Source organism: Nelusetta ayraudi, unplaced genomic scaffold (assembly GCF_046127955.1).
Source record: "Nelusetta ayraudi isolate G7.1 ecotype Tasmania unplaced genomic scaffold, CSIRO-AGI_Nayr_v1 ptg000074l, whole genome shotgun sequence".
In the NCBI taxonomy this organism is placed as follows: domain Eukaryota; kingdom Metazoa; phylum Chordata; class Actinopteri; order Tetraodontiformes; family Monacanthidae; genus Nelusetta; species Nelusetta ayraudi.
Window position 1 is genome coordinate 1,057,501 of NW_027466124.1, and position 2,101 is coordinate 1,059,601.

The following is a 2,101-nucleotide window of genomic DNA, read 5'->3' on the forward strand; positions in this document are numbered from 1 at the left end:
AATTGAATTTATAACTCGGCGCATGAAGAATTTTCGGGGCTGCCGCTCCTCCTCTGTTAATGGCCCCTTGTTTGTTCCCTTTGGCTGCCGCCAAGCCAGGCGTGGCTGCTGTTTGCTGGCACGTAAACAGGAGGTGGGGGGGGGGGGGGGGGGAATGGGGGCTGATCGATGGAGCTCCTCGGAGGAGAATGTCACACCTCAGCTTGGGCCGAGCGTGTTGATCGGCCGCTACAAGGAAATGCCTCTGATGTGAGGGGCGGAGGGAGGAGAGTGGAGTTTTGGAAGGTTGGCGAAGGCAAAAGCGGTTGCACAGAACGGCGGAGAGTTACGCCGGCAAATTGGCTCGCACGCACGCCCGCACGCCCGCTCGCGGCGACAAAGAGTGTTTCAAGAATCGCCGCTCCGTCTTAACAAGTGCTAATTGCTCCGTTCCGGCCGCAGGAACAAAACGGCAGCAGCGTGGCGCCGCCGAGAGTGACATTTACTTTTCCATCCCGGAGCTGATGGTGGGTTGCATAATAATACAGCAGCCCTCTTTGAATCACAGGTGGTCACTCTCCGCTTCTCCTCTTCCCGTCCAAAGTTTCAGCTCGGCAACTTTGAATAGCTGCTGCTGCTGCTGCTGCTGCTGGAACAGACTGTCAATTCATCCCAGCAGCAACCAGCAACCAGCAAGCCCCCCCCCCACCCCCCCAAAAAAAAAAATAATAATAATAAATAAATAAATAAATGAATAAATAAATACATACGTACATAAATTGCATCAACACAAAGTAAAAATGATCAAACGTCCATTGTGTTTTATCTCCTAGGGAGGAGACACAAGGCCGGAACAACCCCACCGTCAGTACAGACAGTCACTTTCATCAGAGATGGAATTTTGAATTGGCAAATTGAAAGAAATTGAAAAATTCTTCCCCAAGTTGTCTCTGATTACAGCACAAGGAAACCAGCGTGAGCGCGTGCGTGCGCGTGATAGATGAGTGAACCGTGTTTGTGTCTGGGGGCAGAAACCGATTGAGCTGAACTCTAAACTCAGCCTGTCTACAAAGTGTTTGGATGGAAACAGTGGGCTGAAATGTCTCAGAAAGAGGAATCAGAGTGGACGAAAAATACATAGAAAGCACATTTTTCAGATGGCCACAAACCAACGTAACAGAGCTGGTGCTCAGTTTTTGTCACAGAGAATAAGTGAGTTCCCTCAAAGACCCTGTGTGTGTGTGCGTGTGTGTGTGTGTGTGTGTGTGTGTGTGTGTGCGTGTGTGTGTGTGTGTGTGTGTTGGGCAGGAGGTCAAGCTGGGGTACAAAGGACAACAGTTCCTGTCACTCTTCATCGTTTATCATCTGGCAAAAAGAAAAAAAAATCCATAATTGATTTTCAATGATCAAGAGCGACTGAGCGCTGGCGCCTCCGTCCATACTTTTACATTGAAACCGTGACACACACACACACATGCAGAGGTCCATCTCGCTGAGAAGTCCCTGCGACCGTGCAAACACAACACAACAAACCCGTCACCCTACTCGCAACTCGCGAGTGCCAGTATTTGGGACTTTGCCCCTCCAGTGTACCGAATTCAGCAACCCAAACCAAAACAAAACTCGCCAAGCGAGTTGAACAGCAAGGCGGCGTGCGGCTGGTACTCACATCTCCGTCACGTTCTCGCTCTCCGCGGGCGCCAACGCCGACACGCTGGCGATGCCGTCGGACTCCAGGCACAGCAGCATGAAGAAGGAGCACCTGCACGCCTGCGGGCAGCCGGCCCACGCAGGTGGCAGGGGGCCCAGCAGGGCCAGAACCAGGGCCAGGGGCAGGAGGAGCGGCAGGGCCCGATGTGCCACAGCCATGCTGGAGGAGACGGGAGGAGAATCTTCTCAGGTCGGGAAGTGGAGGATGGAGTCGGTCAGGCTGGAAGGGATGAGGAGGGTGGAGAGGAACTCCGTGCGTGCGCTGCTGCTGCTGCTGCTGCTGCTGCTGGTGGTGGTGGTGGTGGTGGGCGAGGATCCCAGCTGCTGCTGCTCCGTCACAGTGGGGGTCTGGTGCCGAGCCACGGCTCAGACTGAGCAGCAGGAGGGGCCGGCAGGCAGGCTGAGAGGCAGG

At 54.2% G+C, this 2,101-nt stretch overlaps 1 protein-coding gene across 1 annotated transcript in view; it reads right to left on the minus strand.

The window, feature by feature from the left end:
• Window positions 1–1,848, minus strand: part of ntrk1 (neurotrophic tyrosine kinase, receptor, type 1) — a 24,077-nt gene extending 22,229 nt beyond the window's left edge. Inside the window, exon 1 of the mRNA XM_076043318.1 lies at window positions 1,649–1,848. Within this exon, the coding sequence (XP_075899433.1) occupies window positions 1,649–1,848 (200 nt within the window). The remainder of the gene's footprint in view (window positions 1–1,648) is intronic.
• Between the last annotated feature and the right edge of the window lie 253 nt (window positions 1,849–2,101).